We start from the raw sequence: 24093 nt of genomic DNA, 5'->3' as shown, positions 1-24093 counted from the left end.
TTTTCTTCACGGTTTCATACATTTCAGGTTTTTGTGTAAATCTTTATTCTTCTCAGATCATTTTTATTAAGTTTGATCTTCTGACTCTTTCCATGTTAAATAAATAAAACATTTAAAAATATATTGTCTAATAGTTACAGGAACAACATAAGATATGAAGATAACGTGATTTTATTAATCCCACGCTAGAGAAATTCCCTTGTTACTTGTCATATTCAAACAGATTCATATTTTCACTTTGAACATAAACATGTAAATGTTCTGCAGAACAAACAAACAAACAAACAAACACAAAAGAGCGTTATGTAGAGTTCCATAAACTACAGGCTCCCCCTAGTGGTCATTACAACATTGAAAGTAACAGGAACTTTTAACCTGAGTATTTAATTATAATCGTTATTCCAATAAACCCAAAAGTATAAATCTTTAAAGATCTGACCAACTGCTCATTTATCAAACATTAAAAAGTTTTTTTCACAGAATATTGTCTGTGCAGCTGAAACAGCAGCATTTAATTCAGAACAATTCAGAACAATAAAAAAAATTGATCTCAGTAACATTTAATATCTTTACACTCATGACAACAATATTACAAACAGTAACAGACGTTGAGTTTGGAGATGTCGTCAATTGTTTTGCTGAAAAAAAAAGAAGTAATTATAACCAGAATGTTTGTTATACAAAGAGTAAACAAGTGAATTGTAAGAAAATTATTATTTCTCACCAGGAGAGCTCGTCCTTTAGTTTCTATCGGCAGGAGAAAATTTCCAAGACCACAGATCACACAGGCCACAGCGAACGGACTGAGCGCCAGAATCACCGACTGAGACATCAGCACCTGAACACACCAAGATTCACGTCAAACATGGACGACTGGAAGTCGTGAACGACTCCAGGACGACACGCTGAACCCACCTGAGCGATGAACGGTGCGATCATTCCTCCGATCCGGCTGAATGACGTACAGAACCCCATCCCCAGAGACCGGGCCACTGTGGGATACACCTGAGGACCAGAATCCACCGGTTAACAGACACCGGGTCAGTAAACACCAGTGTTTGGACGTGTGGACTCACCTCTGCCGTGTAAATATAAACCACATTAAAGTTCATGGAGACCAGAGAACGAAGCAGGAACAGAAGCACTGTGAACCCAAACCTGCAGAAAGACGGGAACAGAAGGACGTCAGGAAGTCGGACCTGTGGTCCTCAGAATGTCGGACCTGTGGTCCTCATACACCTGTAGACTGTCGGACCTGTGGTCCTCATACACCTGTAGACTGTCGGACCTGTGGTCCTCATCCACCTGTAGACTGACGGACCTGTGGTCCTCAGAATGTCGGACCTGTGGTCCTCATCCACCTGTAGACTGTCGGACCTGTGGTCCTCATACACCTGTAGACTGTCGGACCTGTGGTCCTCATCCACCTGTAGACTGACGGACCTGTGGTCCTCAGAATGTCGGACCTGTGGTCCTCATACACCTGTAGACTGTCGGACCTGTGGTCCTCATCCACCTGTAGACTGACAGACCTGTGGTCCTCATACACCTGTAGACTGTCGGACCTGTGGTCCTCATACACCTGTAGACTGTCGGACCTGTGGTCATACACCTGTAGACTGTCGGACCTGTGGTCATACACCTGTAGACTGACGGACCTGTGGTCCTCAGAATGTCGGACCTGTGGTCCTCATACACCTGTAGACTGTCGGACCTGTGGTCCTCGTCCACCTGTAGACTGACGGACCTGTGGTCCTCATACACCTGTAGACTGTCGGATCTGTGGTCCTCATACACCTGTAGACTGTCGGACCTGTGGTCCTCATCCACCTGTAGACTGACGGACCTGTGGTCCTCATACACCTGTAGACTGTCGGACCTGTGGTCCTCATACACCTGTAGACTGTCGGACCTGTGGTCCTCATACACCTCTAGACTGACGGACTACAAGAGTCTGTGAGGTTCTTACATGGTCGTGCAGATGTTGATCAGCATGAACAAAATGGCCGCCAGCAGCTGCAACACCGTCATAGTTCTCCTCCGTCCAAACACGTTGAGCAGACAGATGTTTAATGGAACAACTGAGGAGAGAAAATCGTCTTTATATAGTCACTGATCTTTATATATATATACACACACACGTACATGTATATATATATATATATATATATATACACTGTATACATATATATATTATTGTGCTCATAAAAGAAACGTTATCACATTTTGTGATCATACATGTTCCATAAACGGTTGTGAAGCGAAAACACTGGAACATTTTGACATCAGAACATTTATAAACCAATTATTTGGAAACTGAATCATGAGAACTGATTTTGTGATTCTGTAAATCGTCAGTTTGACTTGTGACTGTTGAGGTGAACTCGACCTCGTGACCTGAGTGAAGTGTGGGTCGACTCACGTGCGACCTCCCCCAGGCTGCTGATCAGCAGCGTCTGGTAGTCGCTGTTAGCGAAGGCGATGCAGTAACATAGTCCGTCCTCCAGGTGGTGTTTGACCTGGTGCTCCCTGTCTGCGTCCTTCACACACAGCAAGTTCTTCTCCAGCAGCTCAGAACTGCTGAGGACGGAACCGTAGTACGAGAAGGACGCCACGAACCTGAAGGTCAAAGGTCAGAAGGAAACAACAATAATCATGTTTCTGTGATGATGTCAATCAATCTCTTTAAATTCCTTAAATGTTCCTTCATCATGACTTATTGATCAGTGACACAAACTCACATTTCCTTAAATCAAGTTCTATGTCTTTGTATTTCTACTTCTCTTTGTATTTATAGTTATTGACAATGAGCGTTACCATGAGAACCAGAGCAGTAACGACGTTGTCCTGAAGGATGAACTGAGCAGAATCCTCCAGCTGCCTCTTTGTTCCTGGAACAAACACAGAATGAAACTTATGTTTATTAAAGATGAGTAATAAGCATTAATAACTTTCATAAGATCTGACCTCGTCACAGTGAACTCATAACGTACCGCTGACGTCTCCACCAGTCGTCCTGGAGGAAGAGACGATCTGTTCATCTTGGAAATCTTCGTCAGAGTTTCCACGGCAGCCGGGATGTTTCCTGCCGACACGTTGTAACGAGCCGACTCTGGAATGAACTAATGAAAATCAATAAAGACACAAATCAGTCGAAGAAAAAACATCAACATCAGGTACAGTGACAGTTACAGTAGAACAATAATGAAGACGACTCGTCACCCGGAAGAGGAAGATGAGGATGATGCTGGGGGCCACAGAGATCCGGATCATCCACCTCCAGCCCAGAGAGGGAACCACCAGCATCCCCAGGATGATGATGAGCATCGAGCCCAACATCCAGAACACCTGAGGCACAGACAGAGACAGAGAGCATGCTGGGAGATGTGCACTGGTGACATCACAGGGAGTGAAGACGAAGTGAGACTCACAGTGGCGAGAGGCAGCAGGTACGCTCGGTGCTTCGCTGGGATGAACTCCGTCTTCAACACGAACCTGGAGGTCAAAACTACAGATGTGACTTCTACTAATGAAGAAGAAGCTGAGTGACATCAGTGTGTGTGTGTGTGTCTGACCCCTGTGACACTCCTGCGACACCGCAGCCGACCATGCTGCGCAGGAAGATGAACCAACCATACGACGGAGCGAACGACGTGAGGAGGGAGAAGTAGGCGCTCCACACGAAGCCTCCGAACACCACCTGGACACACACACATTAACACACACACACGGACAACCACACAAATTAACACACACTCACACACGGTGTGGCACTAACATGATGTGTGGTGTAAAGCGTGTTTGACCTTCCAGCGTCCGTATCTGTCGGAGACGTATCCACTCAGAACGCCACACACCATGAACCCAAAGAAGACCATCTGAGAGGAAACACAAACACACACACACACACACACACCTGTGACCTGCAGTGACATCATCGACCTGGTGACCTCACACCTGAGAGCTCAGAGTCGTTCACTAAGTTTGAAACGAAGAAACATGAAACTCACAGTGGAGACGAGTGCGACCTGCCAGTCGTCCAGATGCCACTCGCATCGGATCTCAGGGGAAACTACGGCCAACAGCATGATCTCCATCGCCTCCACGATCTGCACACACACACACACACACACACACACACACACACACACACACACTCTGTGGTGTCAGTGAGCTGTGGTGTCAGTGAGCAGGTGTGTGTGTGTGTGTGTGTGTGTGTGTGTGTGTGTGTGTGTGTGTGTGTGTGTGTGTGTGTGTGTGTGTGTATAGAAGTCAGTGACTCACATTGGAGCTCCCCATGATGACGAAGAGGAGGATGTGGAAACGACCAAAGCCAATAGTTTCAACAGCGTCTTCCACCGTGTATGTGAGATCTGCACGCACGCAGGCACACACACACACACACACACACACACACACACACACACACACACACACACACACACACACACACACACACACACACACACACACACACACACACACACACACAGCAGTGTCAGTCTGTATTTATATCACAAACTGCTGGACACTGAGGTCAGAAGTCAGAAGTCAGAGGTCGTGGTGGTTTGCTCAGTGAATTTGTATCTGACCCTGACCACAGTGATCAGGAGTATTGATCATTGATCAGACTCACCGTCGCTTCCGCTCGTCGTGCCCTGCCGCTCGCCTGCAGGTTTGTCCTGCAGCTCCACCTCCTGCAGGTGGATGGCGCTGACGAGCTGCGTCTTCATGTGGTCATTCATCCTCAGATGCCAGGTGGAGTTCAGGTGAACCTTCTCTAAAGGATTGAAAGTCAAACACTCTTGTTATTGTTATTATTAATAAGGATATGATCAGAATCCTTCATTTGTGCGTCACAGCAGCAAAAGTGCAGCAGAATATAAACAATTTAAAAAAGCATATGTACAAAATATTACATATGAAATATAAATACTTTACAGAGCAGTGGCAATACTTGCACATGGAGAATAAATATTAATATAAAAATTGCACTTCTTTGAAATATTTAAGTCCAGTGATTTTTTTCTACAGTTCTAGGGTCGTGTGTGTGTGTGTGTGTGTGTTCTATTGAGAGCAGTGCTGGTTATACAGTCTCATCATTATCATCTGCAGTTATTTTCATCATCAATCGATTCAAACTTTTATTTTAAGGAAATCAATCAACCTTCAAATAATCAGTGTTTTATTCATGATGTCATTGTTTTTTCACTCTCACCTGTTCAGACTGAAACTTTCTCCCTGAATCTATTATATCAAACAATAATCTGACTGAGAACTTGAAGCTGATAAATGTTCGTGTCTCATGGTTCATATCTTCATGGTTGAACAAACGTAATGTACATGAACGTGACGTCATGATGCTCATTGGTCAGAGGAATCCAATTGGTCACTTTGATTTAAAACTCATCCATGATCTCGGATCATTCATCTCACCACAACAGACGCGCTCGTCCGTCGCGAGGCTGAAAACGTCTGTGAACTAAAGTGAAGCATCTGAATCTAAACGCACGTGACGCGTCTGTAGCGTCTGTGATTCCACCGGAACCGGTTCACAGGACCGACGGGTTGACAGACAGTGAAGAGCCGAAGAGAAAACTTTACATCCACACAAATCAGACCGAAGTTTAACAGACACTGATGAAGTTATTCAATCTGAAGTTTGAAACATGAACTCCACGTGATCAGATGAAACGTCACTCACCTGGTTTCAGATGTTCTCTGCTCATCGATCATTGATCCGGAATCTACTGTTGTTGTTGACCTGCACAGGTGAATCAGGAAGTGCCGTCGTCATCACCACCGCGGAGGGGCGGGGCGGGGGAGGTATGGAGGCTTGTTGATGTCAAGATTTAACTGTCTGATTATCACGTGATCACTCAGTTGTTAGATTTATAGTTTAGACTTTTTCTTCTGAAAGTAAGTTTGTTCTCTAAATATTATATTTATTTACAAGTTTATTCAAAATTTAGAGCAAAATTATTTTCACATATTATATAAACATATATATGTATATATACATTTATATATATGTATATAACGTATTCTAATTGTTCACATGGTCAACATTTTACAGCTGTTGAAATATATTATTATCCAGTTCTATAAGTAAAACTAAACGTGTTTTTTAACATAACATTTTTTTACAATAACAGTTTTTCTTGAAATAATAAAACTAAACATTTTTCTCTACAATAATCATTACGGATATAAAGTTCTAAAAATAAAATGACTTTTCAATTTCTTATTCTTCATTTTTACCAAAACCCTGATACTTAACGATGATACAACTTTTATAATATACATACAGTATATATATATATATATATAAATATATATATATATATCATCAATCAAAAAGATTAGGAGTCTGAATCTGAACAAGTCTCTTTAATGTCCGGTCATGTGACACAGATCAGCTGTGAGTCTGCTGGTTTTCAATGAGTACAACAGGTCTTCTGCAGGTTCACACCTGGACCAGGTCTGATGTGAACTCACCTGGACTCAGGTGAACTCAGTGAAGCTGCCAGTCGGGACGGAGTCCGGAGGAGCAACAGGAATGTGTTTGACAGAAGTTCATTCAGGACAAAACTACAGAACTGACACAAGAAGAACCGAAGTGAAGAACCAAAGTGAAGAACCAAAGTGAAGAACCAAAGTGAAGAACCAAAGTGAAGAACTGAAATGAAGAACCTCAGGTTCAGAACACAGACTGTGAATAAAGACGACGTATCTTCTTCTTCTCGTTGAACAAACATGAAGCTAAAATATCTCAGATTCTGGAGCCGCCATCTTGTGCTGGTGACGTCATGTGGAGTCAGGGTCTGTGCAGCGTTGACTGAGGCCCCGCCCCCTTTTCTGGACCAATCCTGTCAGTATCACGTCTCAGCCCGTTTTTATCATCAAATAACTAATGAGAAGCAAAGTGATCAGAAACATGAACAAACATCAGTGATAAGAATGACCTCATATGACACATAGGGGGCGGGGCTTACGACCTGTACTGCAGCAGACACCAGGGGGCGATCTGTCATGTCGTCCATCTTTATCTACAGTCTGTGCATCAGACCTGCAGCTTCTGATCTACAGGCTCTGCTTTTCAATCTTTGCAGAGATTTAAAATATATATCTGGTTAACACAAGTCAATATTTCATTCATGTATCGTATCTCGTCCCAAACGTTAGTGTCTTGTTCAGAAGTTAGTAATCCGTTGACACAGGTTCACACGTCAGTATCTGATGTGAACAATACGAACATCTCAGGAGGATCTGGACGTTTCGTCATGAATCAAACCTCCGGCTGCTGAATTCTACAAATCACTGAAACACTCGGTTCATGAAGCGTCAGGTTTGATCTCCATCTCCATGTTGTGTGCGAGTTTCACTTCGAGTCGTTCAGTTAGCACCATGTGATCCAGTGGGCGTGGCCAAGTCCTGCAGCTTGACTGACAGGAGCTGGGTTGAATCAGAACGTGTCCAGGTGGTCGAGTCCGTTCAGCAGAACAATCACAATTTAGATATTTTCTAAATGTTGTTTTCTATTCAACATCAAATGTTTGTTATAACATCTTCATTTAGATTCAAAAATATCTTGTGAAAATGTCAAAAATGATGGATTTTTTGTTAAGATGAGTGATGGTTTTATGGCACTGGGACTTGAATCACTCTTCGCTCACTCTGAACTGGATGTGGAACAACTCTTCACTTCTATAAACATTGTGTTGAACATCTTTTCGCAGCATGCGGAACATTAACTGGAACATCACGAGTCGCTGAAGTCTCAAACTGAGTGGAACATGCCGAAGAAGAGCGAAGACAAACAAACTCCTTCGTTTCCCTGGAACCAGATTTAAAGAACGACAACTTCTTCACAACACTAAACAGGACACATCAGAGACGGGAACCTGTCGTCCAGAGTCTGGACTTCACCACACACGAAACTAATGATAAGATTCATGAGAAACAAGGTCTGTCTTCAAGTGGACTGTAGACTTGACCCATGGTTCCCTACGCCAAGGAGTTGATGTGTGTTCGTCAGCAGGATGAAAAGCACCTGAAAAGTTTTCCAGTAAACTTGGTGGAAGGACGGAACATGGAGCAAGAAAGAATCTGGATCTGGACAAAGGGGCGGAGCCAGGAATGTTTGAACTCTTTCTTTAACATTGTGAGATTGAAGGTTTTTATAATTCATGAATCTTAGATGAAAGTCATCTTATATCTGAGTGTGTTCCCGTCTCTGCTTGTCTACATCAACCTGTCGCCTTCTGCCCACAAACTGATCAGCGACGTAAAAACTCCTTATTAAAACAATGCATTAGCGCAATTTTTTTTTCATTGCCACGATACATGAACACGCGAGCAAGCAGCTACGCCAAGCAACATCTCCACAGAGAAACAAAATCTACAGCAAGCTCAAACACAAGAGGACTACAGCCATAGAACAGTAGTTTGGTCTTCTCTCATCAAAATAAGATTTAATTATACTTTCATATATAAGCATTAAAAATAAGTAACATCTCAATACTCCAATAATATAACGCTGACATTAATATTGTGCTCATTGGGATACTATCTCTTTACATATATTTATATCAATTCTTATATATATTCATAAATTTTTCCTGTTTTGCGTCCCTTTGCTGGAGGAACTTTTCTCCACCTCCTGCTGTCTACAGTGCAAAGACCTCATCGATATGGTTTATGAGAAGAGACCTGATTCCCGTGGCTGATGGAAGTGTGGAAGGCAATAAGTGGTTAATGAGGAGATGGTATGAGGCTGATGGTTAGCACCACAGAAGGTCCAGAGGAACAATCCACTTCAGAACTCCAGGAGGGATGATCGACTCCAGAGGGTCGGGAGGGACTGTCCAAACCAGATCTCTTGGAGGGACAATCCGTTCCAAAAGTTCAAAAAGAATTTCACGCACTAGAAGGTTAGGATGGACCATCAACTCCAGGATTACCACTCTAGAACTCCAGAGAGAACAATCCACTCCAAAGAGATCAGCGGGGGCCAAACACTCCAGAAGATTACAAGAGACCAAATCTAGTTTAGGACATTGCAAGTTCAAAGTGGTCAAGATGGACAATCCATTCCAGAACTCTAGGAAGTACAATCTGCTCCAGAACGTCAAGAGGAACCACCCCCTCCAACGATAGAGAAGGTATGATCCAATGTTGGACTCTAGGGGGGACAATCCAGTCCAGGAAGCACTTCAGTGGAAACGCAAAGAGTCAAAATCCCATCCGATGAAACACTGAGCTGAAGAATGACGGACAGAGAGATGGGCAGATGGAACCCTGTAAAGTACCGGAGGTCTTTCGGTCAGGAGATGTGGATCGTGGTCCAGAGTTATTTTGGGTTTAGCGACAGAAACAGATCTGCTCAAGAGAGTCCAGAGTAAGGATCCTTAGTTTTAGATTTAAATCCAGTCCTTACACACTCTGAGTGGTTAAAACAATAACGGTTGAGATCAGCGGAGACCTGATCCAAACCAGTCCAGAACAGTCTATTGGTAGCTGGTCACTGCCTGTTTCTGGGCCAAACGACGCAGCTCCTCTCTGATAGCCTTGATAAGCGAGGCAGAGGTGTGGGCGGAGGGCGAGGCGTCCTCTGGTGGGTATTCTGGAGTCGGTGAGGTCAGGACGAGAGGTGGCGCCGATGGGTCCCGTAATGAGGAGCTTGGCATCTGGAAAACAGAGGAAGAGGAGAACTCAGGGAATGACAGCACCTGTGGGGAAAAGGAAGAGAGGGTGAGGTGAAGACCAGAAAACATATGCAGATCCATGACATAAAGTTTAAAACACTTTGTCAGTCAAAGACTAGACATGGACACGTACCTGAATAATGTGAAAGAAACTATATTAAATCAACTCAAGATTCAGCACAGGATGTTTCCACCTAGTCTGGACTGGCATGGACTAGTCTGGGCGGGTATTGGTCTACACTGAAGTGGTGTCGTCAGGACTTGTCTGGGCTGACATACATGGGTGCTGGTCGGAACTGGTCTGATTAGAACATCACTGGATTCCGTCGGAACTTTTTTGAACTGGTCCACTCATTACTACACATCATATTAAATATATCTCCACATCAGACTCACACTCTCTCTGCTGTCTCCTGGTCTCGATAGGTCTTTGTCTGAGTGCTGCTGGTTCCAGCTTGAGCCGGTTGGGCCAGACATGCTGCGACCGACCCCAGGGTAAGCACCGATCTGACTGGACAAACCCACCTGCGTCAGATGGTGGAGCTGTGCACCTGGAGGAAACATTCAGCGGATAAAATCAACGAGTTTAGATTGTAAAGTTTGAAATGTGTTTGGGAACAGGATGACAACAGGGACATGAATCTTCAACAAAACCTGGACTTGAATCCATCCTTCGTTCCTGTTCTGTCTCCAGTTACACTTTTCTAACCTCACACAGTTTAACAGTTTTAGGATGCTCAGCATGAACTAACCCCTAACCCTATGTTTTGGGAAAACTACCCACCACAAGAAAGAAAGACTGATGGAAACCAAGGTCAAACAAGAGTGAACCTGGGAAGGACATGATAGAGAGAGTTCCAGGATTTGAGAAGGTCTAGGCATACCGATGAATGACATTAGGTTGACTTTACCTGTGCTGCCCCCCACAGGTCGTGGTCTGGAGGAGGAGGGCGGGTCCTCATACTGTCCTCTGTTGGAGTAAACTGACTCCTGCAGATGATCTCCAGTAGAAACATAACCTCCTGAGCTCAGGCCCTGCCTGGATAAAACACACAGAGTATCAGTACTGGTTCAGGTCCAAACCATAGACCTAGACCTGATTTTACGAGACACTCACCTCTGCAGGAGGCCCTGGACTGATGACGGAGACATTCCCAGCTCTGCGTATCTCTGGTAGGAAGAAAAAAGAAGACAACAATGAAATCTGAACTGATTCATGACACAAGTTGGGCCTCAGCAGCAGGTCGACGCACTCACTGCAGAGAAAGGGCTGTGGGAGGGGGCAGCTGGGTAAGAGCCCCATTGTCTGCCCGGGGGGCGGGCTTGAGGGGAGGGGCTGGGCAGGGCAGGGCTTACCCCGCTCACCCCGGCGCTGCCTTGTGAGGACGGTGACACCAGAGCGAAGGCGTCATCCAGAAGGGAGTGCATCTGTTGCCGGGCCTCCTCAATGGATGGCTGGGGGGGCATGTAAGGGGGCGGGGCCGGGTCGAACACCTCGTCAGTGGGGGACGGACTGCCATGGTCTGGAGGTAGGTCAGGGTCTGACTGTGAGAGATGTTCAGTGTGATAAATTATTAATGAAGGTGTTCCACAAGGATAAACCTCAGGTCCACTGATGTTAACATTCATTTTTACCATATAGGCCACGTTGTTGAGTCCTGGGTATTTCCTGTAGGTGGCGCTCTGATCGGTGAGCAGTCGGTCTCTGTCGGTATCAGGAAGACTTCCAGGTCCAGGTTGAGCATGGCGACTCCGTGGTGAGCGCCTCCCCCTGGAAGGACAAACACATTGGTACTTATCTATAAAACTAATAGTGTTAAGTTTTATGTCCCTGTTTGTCCTGTCAGAGACACATCACAACTTGTCCCCTCTTCATTTTCTGCCTCCTCCTGAGAGTTTTTCAATTGTAATGCGATTTTATTTTAATTTTTTTTGTTCCTCCGATCTTTTCTTTACTTCCTTTCAGTATCTTTTTATTATGTTTGGTATAAATTATAGTTGTCAGACACAAAACTGTGATGTATAACAAGATTATATGATTCAGATTATCTGTGTAACCCATGTTCTCAGGTGAACTCTGACCTTTTCCTGGAGTCCTTGAGGGGTGAGGGGCCGTCGGCCTGCAGAATACAGTCCATGTGGTCATGGGCGGAGCTGTAGAGTCGCTGTGCGACCTCACTCTGCACCGGCCCATCTCCGAAGGCATCCATAATGTCGTCCATGGAGGGAAACTCACACTGACCCCGCCTCTTAGCTCGCTGCCGCAGTTTGTTTCTATGGTGCTCAATCTCTGACTTATGTCTCAGCGCCACCTGCAGGAGAACAGGTGCAGATGGGAGTGTGAGGATGTCAGGTAGGTGTAAAACGTCCTCGTGGTGAACAGTGAGGGGGTCTCACCTCAGTGTTGACCTTCTCTGTGAGCGTGGGGCTCGGCTGTGACGGGGCGTGTAGCGACGGCGGGCCCGGTCGTGGCTGCATGGCGATCAGCTGCACCTTGTTGGCCTGACGACGAGTGCCATCAGACGAGCCTCGAGACAGTCGGTCCACGTGGTCAAAGATGGAGGATGAAGACAGAAGCTCGTCTGGACCGCTGCCTGTTGGACCTGCATGGGTTTACATAAACCGATTCATTTTTAGATTCTGGATCAGATGAGTTAATATAGGAAACACTTTCTGCTTCCATTACTAACAACAAATGACTTCTTCTACTGATCGGTAGGGTCGGGAGGATCACATGACTAAATACATGTGAATGTGTAAATATAGTTTCATTAGGATGATGTCACATTCAGGAAGTACAAACTGAATCTGGAGTAAAGAGTCCAGACATTATCATCAAATATTCAAATCTACGGTGAAGAGTGAAACGTACCGATCTTGCTCCGTCCTTCAGTCGGGACACGTGAAAGAGAGAAGACAGATGTTAACCTTTGTGAGGGACACAATTCAAATCAAACACCGGGGGCCACTGTGTCTCTGACCATTTTTGGGCGTCTTCCTGTGCATTTTTCCCTCATTGGGCATGGCCACGGGTCGGGTGCTCTCCTCTGCTGACTCTCTGCCGCTGGATTGGTCGCTGCCTAAGGAGTCGCCGTCCGACGGGCTGAGCCTGAAAGGAGAGACATTACTATTCTGTGAAGAGGAGACGTGTCTCGATGTGTCTCAATGTGTCCTCACAAGTATAAAAGAAAACAAACTCTCACCTTCCCCTGCGGCGGCTTGACCGTCCCACCTTGGTGGACGACCCTTTTGATTTGGGGGTGTTGAGGTCTCCGCCATCAGAGGGCGTGGCCTCTTTGACAGAGGCGGGCAGCGGCCCGGGCTCCTGGATCACCATGATGTCGTCTTTACTGTGCTGACCGAGGTGGAGCTTGGCAAAGTCGAAGCCTTTGACGCTCGGAGCCTGAAGCTGTCAGAGGACACGTCTCAGTCTCTCGTCACAAAAAACATGATGGCAAAGAGTTCACAACTTCCTGTTGACCTCTGACCTTCTGCCTTTGCTGGATGGTGTTGATGGCGTCCGGCTGGAACTCAAGTTTCTCTGAGCCGCACAGTTTCCAGTAGAGGATGATGATGATGAAGATGGCCAGCAGGACGGGGACGACCACGCCCACGATGAGCCAGATGCTGCTACTCTGAGTCTCCGCCGGAGGGACAGACAGAGTCTCCACAGCTAGAGACAGGTGAAGGACAGAGGACAGAACGAGGACAGACAGAGGAGAGACATGTGAGGACAAGGTGATAGATAGATGAGGGACAGAGGACAGACAGGTGAGGGACAGAGGATAGACAGGTGAGGACCAGAGGAAAGACAGGTGAGGGACAGAGGATAGACAGAGGAGAGACAGGTAAGGACCAGAGGAGTGACAGGTGAGGGACAGACGACAGACAGAGGAGAGACAAGTGAGGGACAGAGGACAGACATGTGAGGACCAGGTGAGAGACAGATGAGGGACAGAGTACAGAAAGAGGATAGACAGAGGACAGACAGGTGAGGGACAGAGGACAGACATGTGAGGACCAGGTGAGAGACAGATGAGGGACAGAGTGCAGAAAGAGGATAGACAGAGGACAGACAGGTGAGGGACAGAGGACAGACACGTGAGGACCAGGTGAGAGACAGATGAGGGACACAGTACAGAAAGAGGATAGACAGAGGACAGACAGGTGAGGGACAGAGGACAGACACGTGAGGACCAGGTGAGAGACAGATGAGGGACACAGTACAGAAAGAGGATAGACAGAGGACAGACAGAGGAGAGACAGGTGAGGGACAGAGGAGAGGCAGGTGAGGGACAGAGGACAGACAGGTGAGGGACAGAGGATAGACAGGTGAGGGACAGAGGAGAGACAGGTGAGACAGGTGAGGATAGACAGAAGATATATAGGTGAGTACCAGGTGAGAGACAGGTGAGGGACCATCCATTGGTGGATTTAGTTCCTGACTCACGTTGAGCGAGGGGTCTCTGGACTCGGTGTCCGAGGACGATGGCGGCTCTCTGAAGGTCCAGGCGATTCAAGGTGGCGGCGGTCGTCTCCGCTGCGATCCGCTCCCCGCGAGGACCTTCCACAAAATACAACACCTCCAGGGGGAGCTGCGCCCCCGAGAGCCTGGCCACCCGCACCACCTGAGACACAACAGTGTAAGTGAGTCTGATGTTTATGTAACTGTACAGTGTTTATACACTATATATATATGTGTATTCGTATACACACATATATATCTATATATATATATAGATATATATGTGTGTGTGTGTGTGTGTGTGTGTGTGCAGTCACCTGCAGACTGTTGTTGCCCACAGCCGTCGCTCTCCTCCAGCGCCTCCTGCCGGACTCCTGCTGTCCCTCCTCCAGCAGCAGAGACAGACGTCTCTCCAGACGAGCTTTAAAACTCTTCTCAGCCACCAGCTGCTCCTGGACGCCGAGCAGGACTGAAACACAGTGACACAGTCCTGTCCCACTGTCCTCTGGTCCACAGAGGACACTACAGAGGACAACAGAGGACACTACAGAGGACACTGCAGAGGACACTGATGTCCTCTCTCCACACTGAACCTCAGGTGTGAGCTCACCTGTCCGGACCCAGGTGAAGCGCAGCTGGTGGGACGTGTTCAGCTCGGGGTATTGGACGGCTGCAGACGGAAACACAGGTTTAACATGTTCAACACTAACATACATGTTTGGTATTCATACGTGTAGGACAAAGGTCGTACGTTCTGCGATCTGCAGAGCAGGAAATCCAACGTAGAAGCTGAACTCCACCAGGCTGAGCTTCCTCAGGTGTTCGCTGACCTCTGACCCCAGGATGAAACCTCGCCAATCACGCACCGCAAAAGTGATGTCGACGGGAACCTTCTGCTCGGCCGTCCGCCGGGACACGCCCATGGTGACGTTCAACAGCTGGACAAGAGGCAAACAACATCATCGTTAATCGTCAGCTAACAGACTCACCTGTACGGTGATGTCATCATTACTTGTCAGCTAACAGACTCACCTGTAGGGTGATGTTTCCCGCCTCATGTGACCGTCTTCGTGACTCAGCGAACGCCATCGTCAGGCCTCTCTCCACCCGTTCGCTGAAGTTACAGACTCGGACGTCGACGTGGGCGGGGACAAACTGCAGCACCGAGTGGACCTGGTACCTGAGCTCAGGTACGGTGTAGAGCGGCGTCACGGTGGGAACCGGGCCGAAAGAGCGCGCTGGTTGGCGCAGGGCGTTGAGGACGGCCACAGCGGTGAAGATCAACGGTCCTGACACGACACGAAAGGCAAAGCTGGACGGAGTTCTGAGGAACTGAGGAGGACACAGAGAGGAGACGGACAGCTGTCAATCATATGACCCTCAGTTGAGAACCAATGAGCTCAGAGGAGGCGTGTCCATGTGTCTACCTGCAGCTCCACCGAGCGGTTGAATTCTCTCCTCAGTAGATCTCTGAGCAGACTGAACCCGGCTGTCGAGCCTCTGGAGCTCACTGCAGCACAAACACAAATAAAGGTTATTCAAAGATCAAAGTTCATCTGAGGTTGTGTCACCTGACCCTCGGACGTCTCACCTACTCGGACCAGGAACATCTCGGGCCTGGTGACGTTACACAGGTACTGTCTGGTTGGAGGAGCCTGGGGGGCCACGCGGGTGGTAGTGACAGGGGGGGCTCTGGTCAGGCTGATGGCGGTGAGCTGGGTGATGGTCGTGGTCCTGGTGGGTGGATCCTTTGCCGGCTTCTCTGTGACCACCAGAGGCCTCTCGGGTCTGTCGGGGCGGGTGGGTGGTCCCAGCGGGGGAGGGGGAGGCACCCGGCCGGTGGTGTTGGAGGGGGGGCGGGGGGGTGACCTACCCGGCACTGGGATGTGCTCTTTGGGTTTTGGAGCAGGAGGAAAAGGGCTGGAGGGGGTTTTGAGGGTGGTCGTTGGAGGACGTGGGTTCTTCTCAGCTTTGAGGGTCGGTGAGAGGGTGAGGGGCGGGGTGGGCCCCCCTGGTCCCCCCACAGGACGTCCGGGCTGCTGCCCTGGAGGAGAAGCGGAGCTCAGGGACAGAGGTGAAAGGTGAGTTTGTGTTGTTGTAGGAGAGATGGGAGGTTTGGAGTTGGTATGGTTCGCCTGGTCTTGGTCCTGGTCCTGGTCCCTCTCTCTCTCCCTCTCTCTCTCCCTCTCCCTCTCCCTCTCCCTCTCCCTCTCCCTCTCCCGCTCTCTCTCCCTCTCCCTCTCCCTCTCCCGCTCTCTCTCCCTCTCCCTCTCTCGGGCCAGCAGGTTAGTGTAATATTCCAGACTGTTCATGTCCGGCAGCAGCAGCTCCGTCGGCTCCAGAGGCGTCAGGTCCTCCAGGTCGTAGTCCTCGTCCCAGGTGGGGAAGACGTTTGGACGGGTGGGACGAGTGTGGAGCGGGATGCCGGGGGTGGAGGAGGAGGGAGCGAGGGGGCGGTGGGTGGACAGGGACAGGGTGGGACGGGCGGGGAAGGCGGTGTCATAGGAGACCCAGTCCCCGTCGGCGTCTTCATCGTAGGGGTGTCCGGGCAGCGACGTGGCCAGCGCCAGCTCTTCACCATCAGGCACCATGAAGGACAGAGTCTCCAAGTAGTCTCCAGACCCCCATGCCTCCTCCAGAGAGGGGCCCTGCTCCCAGGGGGGAGGAGGGGTGAGGGTGGGCTGGGTGTGCGGGGGGAGGGGTGGGGGTAGACTGGGGGACAGGAGGTCCGGTGGTCTTAGGAGGAGGTGGATCCCCTGAGCACCAGAGTCCAAGTCCTCCGCCAAGCCTGCACCACCATTGTCACCATGGTAACCAGAGTCTGAGGGCGGGGGTCTGGGAGACGAGGAGATGGATGATGATGATGAAGGAGGTGACGAAGGCTCCAAAACACCTGAGAGGGAAAGACGAAGAATAAACTTCAACTTTAGACCAGGACCCTGACCAGAGACCAGGACCCTGACCAGAGATAAAGACCCTGAACAAAGACCAGGACCCTGCAAAAAGACCAGGACCCTGACCAGAGACCAGGACCCTGACCAAAGACCAGGACCCTGACCAAAGACCAGGACCCTGACCAGAGACCATGAACTTGTCAAAGTTGTTTTTTACAAATATAGTTAAACACATTCATGTCTATGTTTCCTTCTCAGTTTATTAATTAATTATATTATATTTCATGTTATTTGTGGATTTAATGTAAAATTTGTTGATTTTTAATCTATTGACAAAAAGATCTGATATATTTGTTATATTTCATCATATAACATTTTGATAATTGATAATTGTATGAATTATTATTATTATTATTATTATTATTATTAATAATAATAATAATAATAATAATAATAATGGTTTTAATATAGTTCAGCTTAACAAAATGGTTTTTAGTCGTTAAATTCCCTCTGTCTCTCACACACACACACTCAGCCTTGACTGTCTCTTTCGTCTGGTGTTGCCGTGGTGACGCTGTGCTTTGCAGAAGCATCACGTGCTGAATGAAGATGAGTGATTGGTATTAAGAAGACGACACCCTCAAAGAACGGGGGGGGGGGCAGACAGATTCTGTCTGTCTGTCTCTCTCTGTCTACCTGTCTCTCTGTCTTTCTGGAGGTTTGTTGTTTGACAACACATGATGATGTTTGATGACATCACGCATGTCTTACTGCTGTTTCCTGTTTCTCTGGATGGATAAAATAAAAAATGATGCTGAAAATTGAGTCTGTTTCATAAATGTGTGTGTGTGTGTGTGTGTGCGTGAGTGCGTGTGTGCGTATGTGTGCGTGTGTGTGTGTGTGCGTGTGTGAGTGCGTGTGTGACTCAGTGTCAGTGGGAGAACAGAAACATGGGAGTGTTTTGTCTCCATATAAGGACATCCACCTTTCACTTCCTGCTTTCTACAGGTACAGCAAAGGTCAGAGGTCAGAGGCCAGTAGCTTCAGACTGATCTCACCTGCAGCAGGTGAACCTGAGGTCACCATGGAAACCAGCGTGCCAGTCACCAGCAGCATGACGCCGAGTGTTCGCCTGCACGCTGATGGTCCGGGGTCCATCCTGGTCCAGGTCCTGGTTCTGGAGCTGGGGTCCGGCGGGATCACGGGGTCCATCGTCCTCAGATGGCGGCGGGTCTGGACCCGGTACAGAGCGGCGAGACCCCGACAGGAGAACCTGAACGCCACAGAGTCCGAGAGTCAGAGACCGAGTACAGCGCTGAGGAAGTACTGCAGTACTTTTACTTCAGGAAGAGGAAGAGTACTGCAGTACCTTTACTTCAGGTAGAGGAAGACTACTGTATTACCTTTAATTCAGGGAGAGGAAGAGTACTGCAGTACTTATACTTCAGGAAGAGGAAGAGTACTCCAGTAATACCTAACCACACACATACTTCTATTACATGAACAGTACTACAAGTGTCACGATACCAATGTGCTGAAAGAGAAAACACCAGTGAGTCAAGTTAGAATCAGTAAGAGCCAGAAAGGACAAGTCAGAACCAGTGAGTCAAGTTAGAATCAGTAAGAGCCAGTAAGGACCAGTTAGAACCAGTGAGTCCAGTTAGAACCAGTAAGGACCAGTTAAAACCAGTGAGTCCAGTTAGAACCAGTAAGAACCAGTAAGGACCAGTTAGAACCATTGAGTCCAGTTAGAACCAGTTAGAACCAGTAAGGACCAGTTAAAACCAGTGAGTCCAGTTAGAACCACTAAGAACCAGTAAGAACCAGGAAGGACCAGTTAGAACCATTAAGTCCAGTAAGAACCAGTTAGAACCAGTGAGTCCAGTTAGAACCAGTGAGTCCAGTCAGAACCAGTCAGAACCAGTTAGGACCAGTGAGTCCAGTTAGAACCAGTTAGAACCAGTGAGTGCAGTCAGAACCAGTTAGGACCAGTGAGTCCAGTTAGAACCAGTTAGTCCAGTGAGTCCAGTTAGAACCTGTCAGAACCAGTTAGAACCAATGAGTCCAGTTAGAACCAGTTAGAACCAGTGAGTCCAGTCAGAACCAGTTAGGACCATTGAGTCCAGTTAGAACCAGTGAGTCCAGTTAGAACCAGTGAGTCCATTCAGAACCAGTGAGTCCAGCTAGAACCAGTTAGGACCAGTGAGGTGTAACGGTTATTCTTGTGACCTAATAGATCTTGAAACACGTCGGGGGGGCGGGGGCGGGGCGTTCACGGCCTCCTTCATGTGTTCTGTCACGGATGAGCAATGAGCAGTTCAGGTCTGGTCCGGCCCTGCTCTGGACCAGCTGCTCGGCTTCTCTCTAACTGACCCCGGTATCGGTCCGCTGTCATTCCGCCTGTCTCACGTCTCTCAGCTGCGTTCACCCGTTATGAGAGCTGCGGCGCGTCGGTGCCCTGACTAGAGACCCGGTCCAGTCCCGGTTGAACGTGCTGTGGTCCCTGAGGGACGGGAGCCTCCTCCCTCCTCCTCCTCCTCATCCTCCCTGTGATGAGCGGACCGCAGAGCAGCGGCAGGCCGCCGCCTCTCTACCGACGTTTAAGATGAGCCGAGCCGAGTCGAGCCGAGCCGTGCTGACACCACTGGACACGTCTTAGCCCTCAGTCGGAGATCAGACCTACCTGTCATCCTGGAGATGCGGTTCGGCCGCGTCACGCCTCTCCACAGCCGCGCGGCGCGCTCCCTGCGCGGGGAAGGAGGAGGCGGAGAGTCGCTGCAGCGTCAGACCTTCCTCCTCCTCCTCCTCCTCTTCCTCCTCAGGCCGTGGTCTTCCTCACCGAACCTCCTCCTCCTCCTCCTCTGGCCGTGGTCTTCCTCACCGAACCTCCTCCTCCTCCTCTGGCCGTGGTCTTCCTCACCTCCTCACGGAACCAACGAACCAACGAACCTCCTCCTCCCTGGTCCGGACCCGTCTGATTCACATCATATCCGGTGTCGGCACCAGAGGGACCGTCACTGAGTCCACATCTACCACTCAGAGGCTTTAGAGCTGGACCCGGAACCTCTGTGGAGACGGAACCTGGACCAGGTCTGAACCCGGATCATCTGAACCCGGACCCTCTGTGGAGACGGAACCTGGACCAGGTCTGATCCTGAGTCAGTTGATCTGATGGAAACTGATCCTGGATCAGAGAAAATAAAACGTGTCTGTTTAATTCACTTTATTAAATAAAGTTAAATTTGAATGAACAAAGTTTAATTAACATTAAACAGTCAGTTGAACTTTATTAAACTATGAACTTTAAGATTTAATAGAAGATTGTAATGAATGAAGATATGACGTCACTGCAGTCAGTGTGTTCATGTATTAATAAATATAAATATAAAAAACTACATCGATTCAAATCTCTCTCTATATATATATACATATATAAATATATATAAATACATTTTTATTTTATAAAGTGACTTTAAATCATATCAACACGTTGAACCTCGTGGTTCTGCTGCCACCTGGTGGCCACACAGCGAACTGCAATGGTGACGTCACTGAGGAAGCTGCAGTATAATATTTAAAATTATTATTATCTATATGTATTATTATACATCATAATAATGATAATAAACAGGAAGTGGCAGAGTGACGTGTGTAACGATCTTCTAACAGAAGAAAAATAAAACTTTATATATAACAGAGCAGGACCTCATGACCTCACGACCTAAAGAGCAGGAGAAGTAACTACAAAATGAAAAAGTTTAAACTGTGATGGTGTGTTCGAGTGCAGCCTGCAGTGTGGGACAGAGCAGCGGTGGGACTCAGGTGTGTGTAATCACACAGGTGAGACTGATGAAGAGCAGCTGAGTGACGTGACGTCGTCACATGTTCGACATGTTGCACACGCGTGTGTCTCTGCTCGCTCTCCTGTCGCTCTGCCTGTCGTCTTTTCACTCAGGTGAGGAACACACACACGACACACACACGTGTTCCACTGACGTCACATTAATGCGTGTGTTTGTGTTGCAGATGGAGTCAGTCAGAGGCCGACAAACACAACACATCACAACGACAACAACCGCAGCAGCAGCAGAGCTGCGACAGGTCTGCCTGGTCACGTCCGACCTGATTCACCTTCAGGTTGATGAAACTGAGTAATAGTGTTTTAGCTTTTGTCTTCAGGTGGAAACTGGACTCAGCTCAATGTGACGTTCAATGACACTCAGGAACATGGAACGTTCTCTGAAGTCTTTGGATTCAGTGGTGCGTTCAAGTCCCCTCAGATATTGATATTGAATCACATCTGTCAGTGACTCTTTGTTTAAAATAAACTAATGTTTCCGTGGCGTCGCCTCAGACGTGGCCGGCGTTCGCTCCTTCAGACCGGAGCTGGAGGCAGAGTCCAGGATCATCGGGGGCCAGGAGGCCTGGGCTCACTCGTGGCCCTGGCAGGTGTCCCTCTGCTTCGCCTCCATGCCGGCCTGTGGGGGGGCCATCGTCGCCCCCCAGTGGATCCTCACTGCTGCTCACTGCTTCACCAGGTCAGAGGTCAGGGGTCAGGGGTCAGAGTCCTGGTTCTGTTGAACAGCTGATGATGACTGAAACATGTCCCAGGTTCAACAGAGCTTCGCTCTGGAAGGTGGTGGCTGGAAAACACGACCTGGACAATCCGGATGAACCGGGACAACAGGTGAGACCTGAGGGTCCGAACCTTCTTCTGTTATATGGTTCTGAATAATAAACGTACGCCTTTCAGTCGACCGGCGTGTCGCTCATCATCAGTCACCATGGCTACAACGCTCGGACCAAAGAGAACGATGTGGCGCTGCTGAAGCTGCACAAGCCGCTGGTCTTCACCGGGTCCGTCAGACCCATCAACATCTGGATGAGTCCGCTGCCGCTGTTCCAGCTGTGCTCCGTCACCGGCTGGGGCTCCACCCGGGAGAGTGAGTCCAGGTCCTGAGACCCGGCCACGTCCGGTCTGAGCAGAACCAGCTGATGTTTCTTCTCTTTGACCAGACGGACCTCGAGTCAACCGGCTGCAGGAGGTGAACGTGACCCTGCTGCCCCGCGAGGTCTGCAACCAGTACTACAGTGGCCGCATCCGGGCCTCCATGTTCTGTGCCGGGAGGGACCAAGGAGGAGTCGACGCCTGTCAGGTGAGACCAGAACCAGCCAAACACCAGTGACGGGATGATCCTGATCACCCCCTGGAATCTGGCTGCAGTATAGGTCATAAGCCCCACCTCCTCCATGTTAGCAGATGAGACATGGACCCAAAACTGCACTGATCATCTTTCTTTGTTGTCTCTGGTCTCTGGTCCTTGGTCCTTGGTCCCGGACGTGCTCCCGGGTCCTTGGTCCTGGTCCCTGGTCCCGGATGTGGTCCCTGGTCCCTGGTCCTGGTCTCAGGGAGACTCTGGTGGTCCTCTGTCCTGCTTCACTGGCAGCAGGTTTGAGTTGGCGGGTCTGATCAGTTGGGGCGTTGGCTGCGGTCGAGCCCGTCGACCCGGAGTTTACACCAAACTGCAGCAACACACAGGGTGGTTGTACCAGCACATGGGTGAGTTCACTGACCGTCGGACACCAGAGCTTCTCGCTGTGACGTAGTGTGAAGTGTTGTTTCTCTTTCAGATGAGATGATGTACGAGGATGACGACGCTGCTGAAGGTTGGTTTTTATATTTATTTATGAATATTCAGTTGAAGTGATGACGTCATCTTCATCATGCGTCGTCATGACAACAGAGGACAGGTGTGGGAAGCGTGGGAGCTCCAGCTGCAGTCGAGCTCCGTTCCTTGCCGGTCTCTCGCTGTCCCAGGACAGTGAAGTGTCTGTGGACAACGTGACTGAGTCCTGCCCGTTCTTCTGGCCCTGGCACGTTAGTCTTCAGTCCAACGGACGCCACTACTGCAGCGGCGTGCTCATCCACCACCGCTGGGTCATTGCTGCCAAACACTGCAACATCAGGTAAACATGGCCGTCGCGACGTCGTCTCCCTCGCTGCGGTCGCCGCTGAACTTTCCTCTTTCCCACACAGAGCCAAAGAGGACATGGTGGTTCTGGGGATTCACGACCTGCGGTTCTTATCGTCTCAGACCATCCTGGTGGATGAGGTCATCAACCTGCTGCAGGACGGAAGCTTCCCGCCAAAGTCTGACCTGTCGCTGCTCCGCCTCAGCGTCTCGGCCCGATTCAGTAAGACCTCACACGTGTTCACTTCTGTCCCACGTCAGCGTCCGGCACCTGAACCTGTCTTCTGGTTCTGTCCCAGACTCCAACGTGTCCCCAATCTGTGTCCCCGATGAGGACGAGGAGTTGAACCACAGCTGGAGCTGCGTCACCGCCGGCTGGGGGTCGACGAGGGCCACAGGTGAGTCATGACCTCTGACCTCAGTGACCTCAGTCCATAAAGTGTCTGACACCCGCGTGTGTTCAGGGGGCGTTGATCCTGATCGTCTGCACCACGTTGGACTGACTCTGGTGAACCAGACTTCCTGTGGGGAGCGGTGGGGGAGGGGCCTCGTCACTGACTCTCACCTGTGTGCTGATCCTGCTGGCTCCGCCTCCTGCATGGTACCTAACGCCACGTTCATGTCCCGGGGGGGTTGTTGTAACTCTGGACTGAGACCTGTCCTCTTCCTCCGCAGGGCGACTCTGGAGCTCCTCTGTACTGTCGGAAGCGCGGCACCTACTTCCTGTTCGGCGTGATCACGTGGGGCAGTCGGCGCTGTGACGCTGAGAAACCGTCGATCTTCACCGCCGTGTCCGATTATCACTCGTGGATCACCAAGGTGACGGAAGAGTTCTGACAATAAACTGGTTCAACTGGAAAACTTTTAATTTTTTTATCAAATGTCTCAGAATCTGTTGATAATAATAAAACTTTATTCATCAAAGTAATTCACAGAAAAACAATTAACCTTTGATCTCTTCAGGAGACATGTTCCTACATTAGTAATTTTGCGCCTGTGATGTCATTTCCTGGAGAATCTTGAGATGTCTATTAAATCTGAACTTAAAAAAAAAA

At 48.8% G+C, this 24093-nt stretch overlaps 3 protein-coding genes across 3 annotated transcripts; 1 reads left to right on the top strand and 2 right to left on the bottom strand.

Annotated features, from left to right (window-relative positions):
* Positions 1 to 155: 155 nt before the first annotated feature.
* On the bottom strand, positions 156 to 5815 carry svopl (SVOP-like). Its single transcript, XM_035620504.2, has 16 exons — positions 5705 to 5815; positions 4637 to 4780; positions 4285 to 4373; positions 4011 to 4109; positions 3807 to 3878; positions 3576 to 3700; positions 3432 to 3495; positions 3223 to 3348; positions 2994 to 3122; positions 2818 to 2891; positions 2423 to 2619; positions 1970 to 2081; positions 1077 to 1158; positions 916 to 1005; positions 725 to 838; positions 156 to 638 (listed from the first exon to the last, which is right to left on the bottom strand). The coding sequence occupies exons 1-16, from the start codon at positions 5727 to 5729 to the stop codon at positions 627 to 629; spliced, it is 1554 nt and encodes a 517-aa protein (XP_035476397.1). The 5' UTR covers positions 5730 to 5815; the 3' UTR covers positions 156 to 626.
* Positions 5816 to 6375: 560 nt separating this feature from the next.
* On the bottom strand, positions 6376 to 23710 carry LOC118317736 (UPF0606 protein KIAA1549-like). Its single transcript, XM_035646675.2, has 21 exons — positions 23604 to 23710; positions 18125 to 18339; positions 15764 to 17065; positions 15600 to 15682; positions 15205 to 15504; positions 14924 to 15110; positions 14783 to 14842; positions 14490 to 14641; positions 14158 to 14335; positions 13196 to 13380; positions 12911 to 13116; positions 12689 to 12816; positions 12580 to 12594; positions 12105 to 12310; positions 11790 to 12019; positions 11343 to 11478; positions 10965 to 11252; positions 10825 to 10877; positions 10619 to 10746; positions 10104 to 10258; positions 6376 to 9731 (listed from the first exon to the last, which is right to left on the bottom strand). Exons 1-21 carry the CDS (start codon positions 23657 to 23659, stop codon positions 9510 to 9512), a joined length of 4485 nt encoding a protein of 1494 aa, XP_035502568.2. The 5' UTR covers positions 23660 to 23710; the 3' UTR covers positions 6376 to 9509.
* Positions 19390 to 23904, top strand: ovch1 (ovochymase 1). Its single transcript, XM_035646729.2, has 15 exons — positions 19390 to 20212; positions 20907 to 21021; positions 21093 to 21167; positions 21246 to 21326; positions 21421 to 21604; positions 21678 to 21753; positions 21820 to 22009; positions 22083 to 22222; positions 22476 to 22626; positions 22698 to 22733; positions 22811 to 23033; positions 23104 to 23261; positions 23338 to 23436; positions 23503 to 23639; positions 23714 to 23904. Exons 2-15 carry the CDS (start codon positions 20949 to 20951, stop codon positions 23873 to 23875), a joined length of 1785 nt encoding a protein of 594 aa, XP_035502622.1. The 5' UTR covers positions 19390 to 20212; positions 20907 to 20948; the 3' UTR covers positions 23876 to 23904.
* The last annotated feature ends 189 nt before the right edge of the window (positions 23905 to 24093 follow it).

This window comes from Scophthalmus maximus, chromosome 12 (genome assembly GCF_022379125.1).
Source record: "Scophthalmus maximus strain ysfricsl-2021 chromosome 12, ASM2237912v1, whole genome shotgun sequence".
Taxonomy (NCBI): domain Eukaryota; kingdom Metazoa; phylum Chordata; class Actinopteri; order Pleuronectiformes; family Scophthalmidae; genus Scophthalmus; species Scophthalmus maximus.
The sequence above is the reverse complement of the archived record's forward strand: the minus strand, read 5'-3'. Positions and strand labels throughout refer to the sequence as shown.